Source organism: Strongylocentrotus purpuratus, unplaced genomic scaffold (assembly GCF_000002235.5).
Source record: "Strongylocentrotus purpuratus isolate Spur 01 unplaced genomic scaffold, Spur_5.0 spur5_scaffold_4, whole genome shotgun sequence".
In the NCBI taxonomy this organism is placed as follows: domain Eukaryota; kingdom Metazoa; phylum Echinodermata; class Echinoidea; order Camarodonta; family Strongylocentrotidae; genus Strongylocentrotus; species Strongylocentrotus purpuratus.
Genome location: NW_022145610.1, coordinates 9,978,019 through 9,994,331, shown reverse-complemented (window position 1 = coordinate 9,994,331; position 16,313 = coordinate 9,978,019). Strand labels below are relative to the sequence as shown.

At 40.2% G+C, this 16,313-nt stretch overlaps 1 protein-coding gene across 6 annotated transcripts in view; it reads left to right on the top strand.

The window, feature by feature from the left end:
* LOC100892164 (myosin heavy chain, muscle) overlaps positions 1-14,175 on the top strand; it is an 80,023-nt gene extending 65,848 nt beyond the window's left edge. For all 6 annotated transcript variants that reach the window (XM_030997396.1, XM_030997397.1, XM_030997398.1 and 3 more), the window contains 16 exons: positions 308-403; positions 992-1,087; positions 1,907-2,002; positions 2,733-2,886; positions 4,027-4,126; positions 4,507-4,567; positions 4,973-5,080; positions 5,940-6,011; positions 6,426-6,750; positions 6,981-7,592; positions 7,883-9,391; positions 10,149-10,209; positions 11,401-11,535; positions 12,611-12,745; positions 13,426-13,544; positions 14,015-14,175. In XM_030997396.1, the coding sequence (XP_030853256.1) occupies positions 308-403; positions 992-1,087; positions 1,907-2,002; positions 2,733-2,886; positions 4,027-4,126; positions 4,507-4,567; positions 4,973-5,080; positions 5,940-6,011; positions 6,426-6,750; positions 6,981-7,592; positions 7,883-9,391; positions 10,149-10,209; positions 11,401-11,535; positions 12,611-12,745; positions 13,426-13,544; positions 14,015-14,160 (3,825 nt within the window). In that variant the 3' untranslated portion in view covers positions 14,161-14,175. The remainder of the gene's footprint in view (positions 1-307; positions 404-991; positions 1,088-1,906; positions 2,003-2,732; positions 2,887-4,026; positions 4,127-4,506; positions 4,568-4,972; positions 5,081-5,939; positions 6,012-6,425; positions 6,751-6,980; positions 7,593-7,882; positions 9,392-10,148; positions 10,210-11,400; positions 11,536-12,610; positions 12,746-13,425; positions 13,545-14,014) is intronic.
* Positions 14,176-16,313: the final 2,138 nt, after the last annotated feature.

Sequence of the window (16,313 nt, the reverse complement as noted above, 5' to 3'; positions counted from 1 at the left end):
GGATAGATAGATAGTTAATGGGATTGAGTAGAGAGAGAGAGAGAGAGAGAAGGGGAGAAAGATGGGGAAAGAGAAGGGGAGAAGAAAGAGGTCGAGTGGGCGAGAGGGCGGGGGTGGGGGGGGAGAAAGAAAGAGATGTCGAACTAGGAATTATTCCAATACTCGCGAGTACAGCAGAAGTTCAGTGCATATTTTTTTATTTTTTTTAAAGCAAAAAAACTAAATTGCCATTTCTAGTAACACTGCCCTATCTATCCCTGTCCTACATGTACTTCTATCTCTTCTGTGGCATGTTTTTTTTTAATAGGAGATTGTCCGCGAGCGAGCTCAAGTAGCCGCGGCCAATGAGAAAGCTACGCAAGACCTCCTGCAGACCATTAGAGACAAGGACACTCAGATCAAGGTATGACAATACAGTGAAACCTGTCTATAAAGACCACCCAAAGGGGACAAGAAAAAGTGGTCTTTATAGGCAGGTGGTCTTTATCTACATGTTCCTTTAGTACATGTTTCAATGAGAAAGCATTTTTTGAAGAGAGAAACTAAAAAAATTGGTCTTTGTAGACACATGGTCATTGTAGACAGGTGGTCACTAAAGCAGGTTTGAATGTATGATTAATTTCTTTATTTACAGTGTTCTAATTTGTTTATTTGTAGCTGTGATTCCATCTGTAGTGATTGAATAATTTGGCAACTTGAGTTTAATCATGTCATGAGAAAGAATGGATTACTTATAATGTACAGAGCACATAAAAATGGATACAATTTCATGTACACCTGTATGCGACTTATAAATGAGGGAGGTGGTGATGGTAGGAGGTGATATTGTGATTGTGTGACATATGTAAACTAATAAGGGAGAGAGCATCAGAGAGGGTATCCGAGAATGAGCAGAGACGGGATCAGAAGAAATTTTAGATAATGAGAAATAAAGTGATTATTGATACAGTTGTATTCAGTTAGCAAACTGTATGTTTCCTGTCCCTTTCAGGATCTGAATGACAAGTACAACAGAGCCCTGGTAGCTAAGAGCAACGCACTGAGAGACCTACAGAGACAGGTCAACGAGAAGGAATATGAACTGCAGGTTAGTAAACAGTTAAAGATACTTGGGAGGCGTGATGGCTCAGTGGTAGAGCAGTGGCCTCGTAATTGGGAGGCTCCAGGTTCAAAACCAAGTTGATGCACTAGTGCCCTTTGGTAATGCATTTATCATTCTTACCAAGTCCCTCAGAGGGACTTAAAGCAGTCTTCCCCCTGGTTGCTTACTTACCAGCATACACATGCTTTCTTAGCAGTCAGGTAAAACAAACAAACATATGCAAAATAAGGTTTCTCTGTTATCATTTTTCATGCACCAACCTTTTTACTTCTCACTTCCTTTGAATAATAGTTCATTAGTTTTCTCCTGGTATGATTGTAATCCGTGCTTATAGCCATTTGTACGATATTTTTGCCGTGACAAATTCTCGTGATAATAGTAATTTCAGGGCTGTTAAGCAGGAATTCTGGGGGGGGGGGGGAGAAGTTTGATCCTGATGTTACATTTACAATGGCTGATATGATATTCATTCATGGTATACGTTTATTTTCAAGTCTAGCTTTTTACTCTCTATATATTTACGAACTCAAGAGGATCATTTTTTTCTTACAAAGAAAAGACCTTTTGTGTGCCATTATATTATGTCAGAGTGTTTTGCTCACTTAAGTCAGAGATATATTTTCAAGTCTAGAGCATGTTTTTCTCTCCATGAAATAAGAACTGAGAGTAAAATCTGTACAAAGCAAAAAAAGAGACACTTTTGTGTGTGCCAAAGTATGGTGAATAAGTGGTTTGTTGAAAGAGGAATGTTGATGTATTGGAATAAAAATTATATTGCTGTCCTTGCATTATTCTTTGATATAGAACGCAGAAGAGACGCTTGCAAGAGCTGACCATGAGCAGGGCACTCTCCTTGGAAAGATGAGAAACGCCTTGGCAGAGAAAGACAAGACGATAGAGGTATAGTTGCCTTTAGTTTGATAGGCATTATTGAATCAGTTGTAGAGGTATGTTTCTTAAAATAGCCACAACGTAATTTAGCCAAGGTAGCTAATTTGCATCCATATGCATACATGACTGTGCATCGGGTATGTTTAGGGTTAGCGTTTGGGTTGTGGCTATTTTTTAGAAACACGCCTCTACTACTAATAAATAAAGCCTACCCGATAGTTTGTCAGTAGATGAAAGGTAAAGTTTAGGGGGTTCCCCCAAGTTGCATGAAGAGAAAGTTGTTTTTAACCTTTACCGTGATTTCCATTCTTAAATTTAATGGTTTGTCCTTTATCAGTACTGAATGGCAATGCTAGAAGTAAAAAGTGTTGTCTACACGCTTGGTGCTGTAATAATAAACTCATTTGATTGTGGCCATCAACAAAGAGACCAGACGAGACATTTGAGAAGAAAAATTACTTTTATGTGAGATACATGTAGTACCTATCAAAAGGGGCATGGTTGAATTCATGTCCTTCACATCATAGTAGAGGAAAGTCGAGGCCTAACAAGAGAGGTTTATGATTTTATTTTCTTCTTTTGAAATTGTAATTCCTTTGTTTATGCTATGAATTTCATTTTATAAACAAGTATAAAAGGGATTTAGTATTTACATGCATGTTTTCATTGTTTTCATCTCACATAACCATTTATTCTGATACTAGCGCTCACTAAATGTTTATTCTGTTACTATTAACAGAAGCTGCTTGAGAGTGGTCGGGAGAAGGACAGGTTGTTCTTGGAGATGCAGCAGTCGGCCGTGAGGGCGTCACCCAGTCCGTCGCACCATGCCGAGATGTCAAGGCTCAAGGATGATAATGATAGACTCAACAGAGAGATAGACAAACTCAAAGGTATGGTCATGATTTTGTTATTATTATTATTTTTATTTTTTAAATTTGTATTATTGATCCTCATCATGTTTAGCAGTGCCTCATGGAGGACCACCATTATTAGTGATAATGAGTCACCCTGTCTAAATATCAGAAACAAATAAATAAATAAAGGTAAGCAATCTGTAGAAGATTAGTATATCTGACACATAGCTGCCAACCATTCCTATTTTTAGAGGAAGGATTCCTATTTTGGGGACTTCAAGCTATTGTTTTGAACCTTAGATTCCTCTCTTTTACTGAAGTATTCTGGATGAAAAGTAGACAAATAGACTGTATTCCTAATTTTGCCATGAGAGATTACTAGTTTTTGCTGTGAAAGGTTGGCAGGTATGCTTACATGGCATTAAGGGTGTTGTTACCACCAGAGTTCTGTACAAATGCACTTAACCACTGTGAATGGTGTAAATGACTCTTCTCTCAAGAATAATAATCACATCACAAGGCTTTTGTGTTGTATGTACATTTAGCGTCAGATTTAGTGCTGCAGCAATACAGTCATTTGTAAAATATTTAATTCACTTATGCAACATTATTTATTTAGTTGTATATTATTTGAGTCAAGTATTACTATTAGTGACACAGTGTAACATTTATAGATTACAAGCTCTTGGTTACCTGTCTTGCCATATGGTTAAATTGTGGGTACACTGGAAAGCATGACATTTGTTTTAATAATGGAAGGAATTATTATTACTTAAAGGCATCGTTTAACAATGTTAAATCTGAGATGCACGGCCCTACGTGTTATCAGTGTCTGTGATATGGTGTAATATTGAAGCTCTAAAAAAATTGCGCTTCAAAATGATCAAGAAGTGCCTCAAAAAAGTAAAAATCTTTGAGTGACCGGTTTTATTATACTCCCCAATAAACCGTAGTGTTATGAAAACCGTTAGGAAAACGCACAATTTGATTTTGATTACCAATCATAAATATCTTGATAATCAGACAGGCGATCGGCTTGTAAAAGTCATGAGGTTCCTGACTGACCTAAAGGCTTATAATTATCATTGCAGTATGAGCTAAATCCAGGATTTTGTTTCAGAATCTGAGACAAATTTACCAAATCCCTTTAATGTATATCTGTTTCATCTTTGATAGATCTGCTAGCAAGACTGAGATCTCAGAAGCCTGATGAGGATTATGTGGCCTCTCTCAGGGAGGATCTGGATAACAAAAATAAACTACTAGCCAAGGCAAAGTGAGTGAAACAAGTTTCTTATTAAGAAGTGTTGTGCCATTATTTTTATTACAGGATATTATCTTTAATCTCTGGTTCTAATTTGCGGTCTGAATGGTAATGTGGTCATTTTCACTGTAACCACATTATGACTATGATCACTACCATCATAATTACCACATTGACACCATCATTATCATGATGATCATCACCAGCATCATCATCATCATCATCATCATCATCATCATTGCCATCACCCTAACAAGCCTCATCCTTATCAGTCACCAACATCAAAAAGAGAAACCATAACCTCCATAATCTTCTTCATTATGAAGTTCATCTCTCCATATTGATGTTCATGTTTTGATGAGTTTCCCTTTTTCCATTTGTGTGCATTTCAGGGAATCTTTGGAGTCTCTTCAAGATGGGCAAGAGGCAGATAGGCAGGCCAAACAGAATGCAGTAAGTCTCCTTTAATCATTCCAGTGATGATGATAAGTGTCCCCATCAGCTCAAAAAGTCACCTGAGGGGTGCAGGAGCTCATGGTTTTCTTCATGGATTTTTGTAGGAACTAGTGATTTCAACTTAAAAATGGTATATAACAATCACAGTTTACTCCAGTCAAACCAACTATTATGATATCCATATAGCAATTAAGAATGTCTGTTCAGAGACATTAAAGGTATAGACCGGTAGTGTCATCACATATTAGTCAAAACATATTCATTCACATGATTGGTAATAAGAGCTTCCATTTAATTTTTTGAGAGGGGGGGGGGGGCGTTTCTAAAACTGGTCTTTACCTTTAACATTGTCAGGTATATTTGCAGCATATAAACCGACTTCTCTCTTGTATCTTTCTGTAGGCCAAGCTTCGCAGGAAGATCATGGATCTGGAGGACGACCTCCAAGCCAAGCAAGACCGCATCGATGAGCTTAACAATGCAGGAAGGATCAAGGATGGTCTGATCAAGGTAAGGTCATCCTACGTGAATAAGATATATTCTCAGTCTTCCTTGACTCCCCTAGTAGCCAACTTATATCATACAAGCAGCTCATGTCAAATATGTAGCAATTTTAAAGAACATTTTAAAGACATTAAAGAAGTTATATGCTGCTGATAAGTAACGGCTTGCATGGTGATGTAGATATACAGTAGGCTTGCGGTTGCACCATGTGAGAGAGAGAGGGGGCAGGATTGGTTAGTCCTGAAAAGGACTGTCGGTAATATTTCTTTCTTGAGTGTGTGTAGTCCTGAAAAGGACTGTTGGTAGCCTTGACTAAAAGACTGTTGATAATCTTTCTTGAGCTTATAGTGTTAGGGAGAACTATAGCGCCGTTTGGAGAGGGTGGGTAGTAGGAATGGCTTGACGTTTTGAACGGGTTGATCCTCTTTTTCAAGACTATCAACAGTCTTTTTCAGGACTACACACACACTCAAGACAGAAAGATTATGGACAGTCCTTTTTCAGGACTCCCCAATCCTCCCCCTCTCTCTCATATGGTCCAACCGTAAGCCTACTGCACATTATAGAAGTTGCTACGTGTGTATCAACAGATAATGATATCACACCATATTTTGTTGTTATTGTGGTGCCTTACACCAAACATGCATGACCTTCTCTCACGTCATGCAAGGAGGTAAATATTTCCTAACTTGCTTCTATTGAATATGGTGTACCTCAGGGTTCTGTTCTTGGTACCCTGTTGTTTAATTTTCATGTAAACGTTAATTGCAAACCTTTCGCTCTTTCTGATGGGCTCTTTTTGGGGGAGAAATGTTCAGTGTGCATTATAAACGACTAACACTCTCCTTTTTTGTGTACATTGCAGGAACTGAAGATGGAGAACGGCAGGTTGGGAAATAGCGACCAATCTCCCAGAGGAAGTGATACATCAGAACAGGTACAAACATAGTCTTGATTCGTTGACCTCTGTTTTCTCCTGTTGACTTAGTGTAGGAACCATCGATTGGGTATCTTTGTCTCAGATTCTGAAACAAAATCATGGATTTTGCTCATGCTGCAATGATAATCATAAACCTTTAGGTCAGTCAGGAACCCCATGACTTTTACCAGCCGGAAGCCTGTCTGATTATCAAGATATTTATTATTGGAAATAGAAATGTTAAAATTTGTTTTCCTAACAGTTTTTATAACACTACAGTCTTTTTTTTTTTGGGGGGGGGGGGAAATGAGTATAGTAAAACCGGTCACTCAAGATTGACTGTCTTCTACAAGTGCAATACTTTATTTTTTTACATTGTTTAGGTGTAGCGTCGATGTTGAATCGTCTCCTTTTCTTTGTGCTTTTACATAGCTTCAGCAGCTCATGCAGGAACAAATCCGAGAGCTTAGTCGCCTTACCAACGCCCTCCACGCCAACCTCCCCCTCAACGTCAACATCACCCACCAGAGTGAGACAGGAAGCAGCCGAGATGCGTCCCACGATGATAGGGACAAGAACAGCCTCAGGGACGTCCTGGGGGCGGAACTGGCTGCCATGCAGACCCTGAGGAGACAGATTGAGGAGGGCATGGGCAGGAGGAATGATAATCACCTGCATGTGGTGATTGACAGGCAAGGTGCTGTGCAATCGTCAACGACTAGTGGTGTAGGTAGCGGAGTCGGCAGTGATAGCAATGGTGAGTACTTCAGCAAGTGCTCTTGATGTTAAGAAAATTAAAGGGAATATCACTTCGATTTAGTTTAAATGAGCTGTAGACTATCTGAGCAAGAAAAATAAGACTGAAAATGAATTTAAAATTGTGCTGCTTGTAACTGATAATCATGTTAATCTGTTGTAATATTGCGTTGAAGATGGTAACAACTATCCATGTAAAACGTATGCCTTTGTCCATTTTTTCATTTTCAGATGTTTCGCCAACTATCACCACAGCCAGTGAGGCACAGCGCAGAAGCTTTGGAGTTGGCCATGATCCAGAGAGCATGCAACCACCTCCTCTCTTCTCCCGAGACACCAATCTCTACATTCCAGTTCCCCAACCGGGTCTCAGCCTGGACGAACTATCTTATCCCACAGCTGCCACCAAAGACGAGCTCCAGAGAGAAGTGATGGAGCTCCGGTCTCAGCTCAAGGAGTCCAAGCGGAGGCAGCAGACCCTTGAGAAGCAGTTGGAGCGGGAAGAGCTTGAGAGCTTGAGGAGCATCCCTGGACACGACCAGACCGATCCCACCGCTGCCACCCGTGAGGAGCTCCAGCGGGAGGTGGCGGATCTTCGCTCCAACCTCAAGGATGCCAAGAGGCGGTACCAGTCCCTGGAGAAGCGGATTGAGCGGGAGGAGCTGGAGAGCCTCAGGAGCGTTCCCGGACAGGAGACGGATGGTGATCCCCAGGTGATCTCTGGGCTTCAGAAAGATCTGGCAGGACTGAGGAAGAAGCTGAGGGAGAGCGAGAGACAGAACACCACACTCAAACAACAGCTAGATGCAGCGTTACTCAATCAAGCAAGCAGTGACAGTTCAGGTAATGAAATGAAATGATACTACTTGATCCTGCTCTTCAGTAAATCATGAGTTATTGCAGCAATTCTTAAGAATCATATATTAGTTTAATAAGTGAGAATGTTTTTTCCCCTTCTTGCTATGCCATAAATTTAATTTATGACATGAGTTAATGTTGTATCGGCAAATCTGTAAGTTACATTAGAAAAATGCAGGTCAACTCTTTTGTATTGATATGAAGACATTTTTCAACTGATACAAAGTCAAATGGAGAATCTGTATTGATGATTTGAAATTTCTGTTGTTTTTCAGGAGACCATGTGGTTCCAATCTTGAAGCAACAGCTTGATCAAGCCAAAGCACTGCTTGAAGAGAAGAATCATAAACTACAGGCAGCTGAACAGCAGAATGCTGCTCTCCGTCACCATCTCGGCATTGGTCCAGAATCTCCTCCAGAGTCTGGAAGAGACCTTGTTGATAACCTAAAGTTAGAGAATGAACACCTAGCATCTCAGCTTCAGGAAGCAGTGAAACGTGTACAGGGAAGACAACATGATAGCCAGAACAAATATGGACAGACATCGGTGGGTGCTTCGGCAGACGGTGTGCAGGTCGCACTTCTCCAGAAGAAACTGGACAAAGCACAGAACTTGATAGAGCTTCTGAAGAGGCATATTCATCTTAATGGCTCAGGAGCAGAAGGACAGGAGAGAGAGTTCAATCCGGAGTTGATTGTAGACATGGCGAAGGAGATTGAACGTTTGCGCAAGGAGCTGGACTCCACGCAGGACCAAGAGCAAGGGACTCGTGAGAAAGCAAACCGTACCAGTAGGATCCCAGTGAGAAGTGCTTCAAGTTCGAACAAGGCTGTCATGCCTCCATCTTTGAATAAGCAGCTTGAGAAGGCCCAGTTGGAGATGAATGCAACAAAGAGAAGGTTCAAAGCTTTGACTCTCAAGCTTCATGCAACAGAGGGCACTGTTCATCAACAGGCCGAACGCATCAAGCGTTACAGACGACAACTCCACAACGTGGGGTTACCAGTACCAGGTACCCCTAAGCGTGTCAGCAGCGACTCAAATCTGCTGAATACATCTACTTATGCTCAAGCTAACCGTCGCTTGTCGGCCGTTTCTTTGTCGCATATCCCCAGTTCTGATGACGACAGGGACAGTACATCTTCGGCAAGCTTGACACCATCAGAAAGAAGTGTGGGCCCTGCTGATGTTACGTTTGCTGGGTTTGGTTTGACCAATGACACTGATGAACTCAAAGAGCAGGTAACAGTCCTTAAGAAGCAGTTGAAGAGGTGCCGCCACGTCATCCGCAAGCTCCAGGTCCGTATTCAGAATGGCGGATTAAGCCGCCCCACCAGCCCATCCCGTGATCCTTCTAACCCCAACCCTTGGTTCGAGCTTGTCGCCAACAGAGCGGCCTTTGAGCGTCTCCAGCAGGATCTGGAGAACGTCACGAGCCAGCTAGAGAAGGTGATGGACGCCAACGGCTCCCTGCAGGAGCGCAACCAGGAGCTGCTGTCTGAGCTGGTGGAGCTCCAGACCCAGAAGCAGAACTCCTTCAGCGAGGAGGTGATCAGGTCCCAGGAGATGGAGATCGGGCGGCTCCACGAGCAGCTGGCCGAGCTTCGCAGCCTGATGGCTGTCCTCACCAACATGCTGACAGAAGCGTTGGGAATCCTGAAGGGACTGGAGAAGGATAACAAGACAGCCATGGAAGGGGCCGACTCTGAGAGAGTGACTGTCATTGAGGAGAGGCTGAGAGATGGCACGGAAGTGGTGGATACAATCAAAAGACTCATAGGAGGTAAGCAAAATGTAACAGTCAGAAGTAAAGTTGTGATCACCTACTTATTATTATTATTTTTGTTATTATTTATTTGACCAATCAGAAAACATACAGTGAGTATAACAATTATTCATAATAAATGCAAACAGTTTTAGGAAAGTGGAGAGGAGAGAGAGAAGGACACAATCTGCTGGTTAGGGGTGACAAAAGCAATTGAAATTGCTATTACTCGAAAGCATGTCATCCCCACAGGCTGCATCCTCGAAAATTAAGAGTATAGAACAGAATTAAAAATTCACAGTATGAGATAATAAACATATATCAGGATAAAATTATAAAAATTTGAACAATTACCATTATATCCACCATTAATTTCATTACATTATTTTGTCATTACAATGGCTTTACATTCATCACATCAAACTCAAAGTAGTTTGAAAGGTGCTATGAACAGTAAGTAAGTGTTAGTATGTAACTAGTTACCATTTTATCTTTCGGTATAGATGAACACAGTATCTGCCTTCCAAATAATTTATGTTTTGTTATAAATGTTCGAAGAACACATTTTTACTGATATTTCTCTTGGGTTATCTGAACTGTAATGAATTATGCAAATTTTTTACATCACTTTTCTTTGTTATAGGAAAGAAAAAAATGAAGAGTCAACTTTACATAAAGTAGCGCCGGGAGAATACCCTCTGATATTTTTGTTATCTCTACATGTTTTTTAGTCATTTGATTGAATAAAGTTTTACATTGATGTTTATTCTTACAGATGAATCGCAGTTTGGAAGAAGGCAAAGTGAAGATGATGTCAGGGAATTGTTTTCAGACAGGTAACTATGGAACTCTTACTATGATTTCATAGTTTTGAATTTATCATATAAATTTCTTTATCCTTTATGCACTGTGATTAAATATGTTCTCTTTTAGAGAGATGGACCTGTCTATAATAATAGGCATTTCTATAGCACCGTCTATCTAGAAATTCTATTCCGAGGCGCATTTATTATCACCCCGGCTTTAGCCTAGCTGCCATTACAGTGCTCCAGCATTTCAAAGAATTAACTCCTGCCAGGTACCCATTTACCTCACCTGGGTCGAGTGTGGCAAATGAAGATTAATGCATTTCTAAAGCATATTAGTGCCATGTCGGGGATCGAACCACGACCTTTGAAATTCAAGTCAAGTGCTTAAACCACTCGATTATGACACTTCTATAAACACCACCTGATAGAATCGGAAGAGGTGGTCTCTGTAGACAGGTGGCCTTTCTTTCAAGAAGAAAGCAATATATATGTTGTTGATCACAATATACAGGTGGTCTTTATAGAGAGGTGGTCTCTGACACAGGTTTGGTAACATCTTTCTCTTTTAACATGCTATTACCAATTAATCATGGTTGATGGTTGGTTATTGCTTTACCTGACTGCTAAGAAAGCATGTATATCCTTAAGTAAGTAACCAGGGGACTTGGTAATGAGAATTAATGCTGTACCAAAGGGCGCAAGCGCATTGACTTGGTTTGAACCAGGGACCTCTTGGTTCACAAGACCACTGCTCTACCTCTTAGCCATCAGGCCTTCTCATGGACTGTTTATTTCAACATTTTTCTGTTGTACTTGTCAAACAACGATACACACAAAGAATTCTTCATCATTAGTGATCTGTCAGTTTATGAAAGGTTCAGTGACCCAATCAGAATTCTACATCAAGTGTTTTTCCAAGTACTTTGGTCTTGAGCCATCTGTTTCAGAGGGTGCTGCTTCAAACGATCAGAGAGAGATAGAAGAAATGAATTGGACACATAATGCGGCATGATGATGGCTTGATGATCAGAGTCATAGAAGGTCGTCTAAGTGGAAAGACGAAGAGGGGAAGACCTCTTAAAGGCTCTCTAGATGATTTCATCGCAGAATGTGGAGCAACAGGATATGAAATGCTGAAACGTAGTATTATACAAGATCTTCTATCCCCCTCCCTAACGTTTATTATGATACTATTATTATTATTATTATTTGCTGTAGGTTGCGAGTGAAGGATGAGCAGATGCAGCAGTTAAGAGATGAAATCAGAGGACAACAGAAGCTAAACAGAGAACTCCAAGAGATCCTACACAATAACCAACTCAAGGCTGACAGCATGAAAGATGAACTTAAAAGGTAAGCCTCCTTAACCATCTTTTCTTCAAATACTATTAAATGTTTTTATTTTTACTGACAAGGTACATCTACCTCTTATCAATTCATGTTATCCTTTGGTGCATTGCTTCAACAACTCGAGGCTTACAGCAAAAGAAATGCGTCCCCATCTTTTTGTCAAATACTATTTACTGAAGTGATTGTATTTACTTAAAAGGTACATCTACCACTTATCATATAGTTCTGTTGTGAAACTGCTTTGACAGAATTGAACATGTATTCGCTTCAGTTGTGTTGAATAACACATTGGTGTGGTTTTGGCAGAATTTTGTTTTCTTGGTGAACATATTGTAAATGTTTATGGGGCTGATTCCACATCCTGTGGCTCTTTCTGTCATGCTCCCCATTGCCTCAAGATGACTCAAAATAATGATAACGAAAATATTTCCTGTTTACCCAGGGCAGCCTTATCAGTATTACTACTGTTCTCCCTGAGAGCCCTGCAATAATATCATTACACCCCTTCATACACATCATTACATATTTCATTGTGTTCTCAATGAAAATGAATTTTTGTTGATGTATTAATATAAATATTTCAATCAAAAGCAGGTCAAGTGTGGGGAGGAAGGTCTGCGGATCACAGTTATTAGGTTAAAATTTTCCATACCCTGGCAGCTTGACCGGATGCACCTGCTATTGCAATGTTTCTATATATTTCTATTGATTTTTTCTCAATTCATGTTTGTTATATTGTTGTATTTATGTGATTTGATTTGCCAAATAAAATAATAATAATAATAATAGGTGCATTGAGCATCCCCTGAGATCGATATGTGTGCAATATTAAAGCTTATCTGCCGTAGTTTACAGGAGGGATTAGAGCGCCCTGCATGGTCACTGGACAGGTGGTTATCTCATCAACTCAGCTCTCAATTAACATAAGAAAAAGAGGATCATGGGGGACCAATGGTCACCGATTAGGCATTGTTTGTTATATAGAGGGCGCAAGTAGCTACAAGTAGTGCAGTGGGCCTTTAATGTGGCTACAAGTATTTTAGTTATCACTATTTATCACTACCTACGTCCTCTACAGGTTGAAATCTGAACAGAATCGGGATACCAAAATGCAAGAGGATCTGGAGAGCCAGAAGAAACAGATCCAAGACATGCAGGATATCTTACGCAGACAGGAGCAGAGAGCAGAGGCTTCAAGGAAGGACCTAGAGAGGTAGGACACGTGTGTGTGTGTGTGTGTGTAATTTGCATTTTACAGACGTGTATCAATCAGATATGATGATTTACGTCTGGGGACCGACCTTTAACGTCACCATCCGAAAGATGTGACTCAGTTTTGAACGTGCGTCCTTGGCTGAATCAGTGTGTAACTTCCATTTTTAGCTGGATTACAGTCGCACGCCACATTGACCCATGCTTCGAGGTAGTTTCTGCCACCCTGAGGTGTCGTGGTCTAGTGAATACATCACAGGACGCTTGATAGGAAATTATAATGGTACCTTACATTAGTTTATATGTTCTATCATTAATTTGTTGAATTTTATTAAAATGTCATGTCTATAATATTCTTAGATGCTGCTTATAAGTATCAGCTTGCATGGTGATGTAGATATACAGTAGGCTTACGGTTGCACCATGTGAATGAGGGGAGAGCATTGGGGAGTCCTGAAAAAGACTGTTGGTAATCTTTCTTTGAGCCTGTTGGAGAGGATGGGTAGTATGAGGGGCTCAATGTTTCAAACAGGTTGACTATCTGTCGTGAGGAGTGGGGAAATGGCTGGCGTGCGTGGGCTTATTATATATAATATTATTTTTTCAAAATAAAAAATTCTCTGGAAACGTAACTCTTGGAATTGACCATCCCGTACATCACATGTTATTTCCTATCTGCAGGGAGTACGAGAAAGAGATCATCATCCTGCATGACAGATTGGAGGAAGCGAGGACGATGAACGACAAGCACAGAGAGAAGAGGAAGAAGACGACTTCATCTGGCTCGGAACACTCGGATGGTAAAACTTCTTTATCATTTATTTGGACCTTTACCGTACTAAACAATGGGACGGAGATATGATACAAGTCTTTAAGATAATCTTAATGATAACGACGACAAGTTTGCTTGTAACAATATTATTGTGAAATGTCAAATTCTTTTTTGCAATGATGGTGCAGGGCCCCATTTCGTAAAACTTGTTATAATTAAAAAATTACAATAATTGTTATAAGCTACTGAAGTCCTTGCATTTGATTGACTGAGAGCAAAGTTGATATAGAACTATGGTAATTGTTATTGATAAGAATTTTTATGAAACAGGGCCCAGATATTGGATACCTTATTTTTTTTAAATTGAAGCTTTTAAAAGTGAGTCTTTTTGTTTATTTTTTACTGTTTCTTTAATTGAAGCCTCGGGCAGAAGTTGCTAGAGCCAATATCTGATCACCACAATAGCCATCAATCATTCACTATATTGTTTGTTTGTAGGTCAAGGTAGTATCTACCTGTATGAAACCAACATCAAGCTGACGACCGACAATAGCGCCCTCCAGAGGCGGCTTGCCGAACAGGAGGACAAGACCCTCAGGGTAAAAGCCGAGTTGGACAGAGCAAACAAAGAGATCAAAAGGTAAATAACATTTCATGTTTTTTTCTTAAGTTGTTATGATGTACCCCTTGAAACATGTACCGGTGTACAAAAAATAATTTGTACAGGGAGAATAAAGACGTTTGACAACTATTCAAACTGTTGTAGAAACAAAAAGTAATTCATTAGAAGACATTGCAGACATTTTGTGGAAGAAATTAATGATTGAAATGCGTTTGAATCATTTGATAAGGAATTCTAGACATGACATAACAGACTGCAAATTAAACAGGTTGCAGACATGTTCACTGCAGTAAAATCTACTCGATTTAGCTTAGATATTTTTTTAGGTGTATGAAGAAATAGTTACTTCATATCTGTGAACTCAGACATTTTCTTGAAAATATTTGTAAAGTTGAAAAAGCACAAGTGTTATAAAACTTGAAATAGTGCAAGGCAGGGGATTTTTGTGCAAGGCGGTGAATTTCACTGCATTTTTCTTTCCCCTCCAGATTGCTCTCTGAGAAGCGTCGGTATAGTGATCAGAATCAGAGGCTACATGATCAGGTGACGGACAACGAGCAGCTTGCTAACTCACTCCGCTTTGAACTCAGTATCTATGAGCAGCTCCATCAAAAAGGTGATTTGAATAGTCCAATTCTTTGTCATATTTTTGCTACTTTTTTATTTTTATCTTTATAGAAGTTCTAGTGATTTAGTAGTTTTCACAAAGTTGCATAGTCAAAACCTTAGTAATGTTTTTTTATGCTAGAATGTTATTCCTGTCCTTTTAGAAGGTGGAAACAATTTTGGTAGTTGTGAGATCTGAAAGGTTTTAAAAGACATTTTTTGAAAACATTAAACTATGCGTGTAAAGCATTATGCATCAAAAAGTTATTGTCTGTTTGGAGCCAGAAGGGTGTTAACTCATATCCTGTTGAACAGAGTTAATCCCCTTCTGGCTCTGTACAGACAACATGTAAAATCTCTTATTTACTAGAAGTAAACTTGAAAAGAGTTTCTTGTGAATAAGTAGGTTTTAGACTTGGTAGATTCTCTGTAATGGCAGCACAACTAAAGCCGGGGTAAAAATCTCCAAGTTTGGAAGCGCTTAGTGATAGTAATTAGCGCTATATAAAAACTGAGTATTATTATTATTATAAGAACATGCTGTTTATAGTGTGAATGAACGGAATGTTTCCATTGATATTGTAGTATGTATAGCTGTGTCTTTCACTCTCTGCTGTCATATATTTTCTGTTCAGAGAGAGAAGGGCATTAAGTCTGTGTTAATGCGAGAGATAACACCCTTCTGGCTCCAAACAGACAATTATAAAGTCTTTCCCTCAAGGTAGTTTCAACCACGCCTTCAAATCTCATGACTTAAAGAATCATATTTTTCCACCCCATTATCTACTCATAGATGGCAGCACAAGATCACCTGGTTCCCAAGGCAGGGGTGCGGATAACGGACACTCCTCATCTCGCCCCTCCCCATCCCGTCTCCACGTCATCGACCGGACCACGGGTGTCGACCTCTCCGAGCTCCTCCAGGAGCTGCGCCACCTCCGGATCCAGCTGGAGCGCAGCATCGACACCAACAACGCCCTGAGGATCCGCCTGGAGGAGGCCCTCAGGGAGAAGACCCTATCGTCTCCCAACGCCGCCGCCGGGGCCGGGAAGGCATCCTCGTCCTCATCGCCACGGGCAACCATCATCTCGGAGGAGACGAGGATACACACCACCAGCAACTGGAACAGCAGCAGCAGTAGTACGAGGAGAAGATCAAACGACGACAGGACCAAGAGTGGCAGCGCAAGGAAACTTTTTACAGGTAAATACTTGTTTCTCTAGAGTAGTGTATTTGTTGTGTGGGATGATTGTTTTTTTTATTTTTTTTATCGGTGGTCTCTCAGCTTGAATTTTTTCGGGGGGCATGTTGTTCAGTTCAACATTTAAAGATAAACTTTAGTTCTGGTAATGCGATTGCATTGTGAAAGAAAAGGTGTGGAATGGATCAGAAAAGTTGATCATATAGCATGTAAGTAATGGTGTGTAATGCAAGGTTCTGGAGTCATCAAAATCACCATAAATTTGGCAGACTCTTGGTAAAGTAACAATCACTTACACAGAAAGATGTATATGGGACAACACACATGGTGTCGGGGCTAGTACTACCCTGATTTCCTTATCTTTCTA